This window comes from Trypanosoma theileri (genome assembly GCF_002087225.1).
Source record: "Trypanosoma theileri isolate Edinburgh chromosome Unknown TM35_Tth_88_V1, whole genome shotgun sequence".
NCBI lineage: Eukaryota > Euglenozoa > Kinetoplastea > Trypanosomatida > Trypanosomatidae > Trypanosoma > Trypanosoma theileri.
Window position 1 is genome coordinate 26,983 of NW_021639930.1, and position 653 is coordinate 27,635.

The following is a 653-nucleotide window of genomic DNA, read 5'->3' on the forward strand; positions in this document are numbered from 1 at the left end:
GGGCTTTGAACTTGAGAGAAAAAGAAGAGTGAGGATGAGGAGAAAAAAGGATGAAACCCGGCAACCAGTCTACGCGCGCAATGCTCGAGGCTCGTTGTCGGGTTTTGCCCTTTTCTTTTTTTTTATCCCTCACCCCAAGAAGGGGAGGAGAGAACACAACCCCCACAACCCAAGGCGGGCGGCCAACTTGTCAGCGTCTTGTGCGCAACAAGAAGAAGAGGGGTGGGGAGGTTCCCTGGGGTGTTTCACTTATAAACTGAGGGGTTGGGCATGGTGGAAAACTCTTGCTTTCCCCACTTCAACGCTGGGGAAGATGGGTTTGAAAGGTATTCCGCAATGCCCAACCCCGTTCACCTCGTGACATGGCGGCCATCCAACCGCACCTTTTACTCGGTGGCACGCGGCACCATGAACAAAAAGAACAAAGGAAAGGATTCACCACACCCTCATGATAAAGGCAAAATATACCATGATGGTGTTAAGGCGTTCCGCTACTGCCATGTGTGGTGTGAAAAGGAAATCCATGGGAAATGCAGAAAAGGAAAATGGTGTACAATAAGAACATTTCCCCCATAAGAACATTTTCCCCCATAAGAACACTTTCCCCCATAAGAACATTTTCCCCCATAAGAACACATTCCCCCATAAGAACA

The 653-nt window shown here is 49.0% G+C and overlaps 1 protein-coding gene across 1 annotated transcript; it reads left to right on the top strand.

Annotated features, from left to right (window-relative positions):
• Positions 1–270: 270 nt before the first annotated feature.
• On the top strand, positions 271–576 carry TM35_000881100 (uncharacterized protein; the record flags this gene model as incomplete). The annotated part of the gene is made up of 1 exon (XM_029031466.1): positions 271–576. One exon carries the CDS (start codon positions 271–273, stop codon positions 574–576), a length of 306 nt encoding a protein of 101 aa, XP_028877248.1.
• Positions 577–653: the final 77 nt, after the last annotated feature.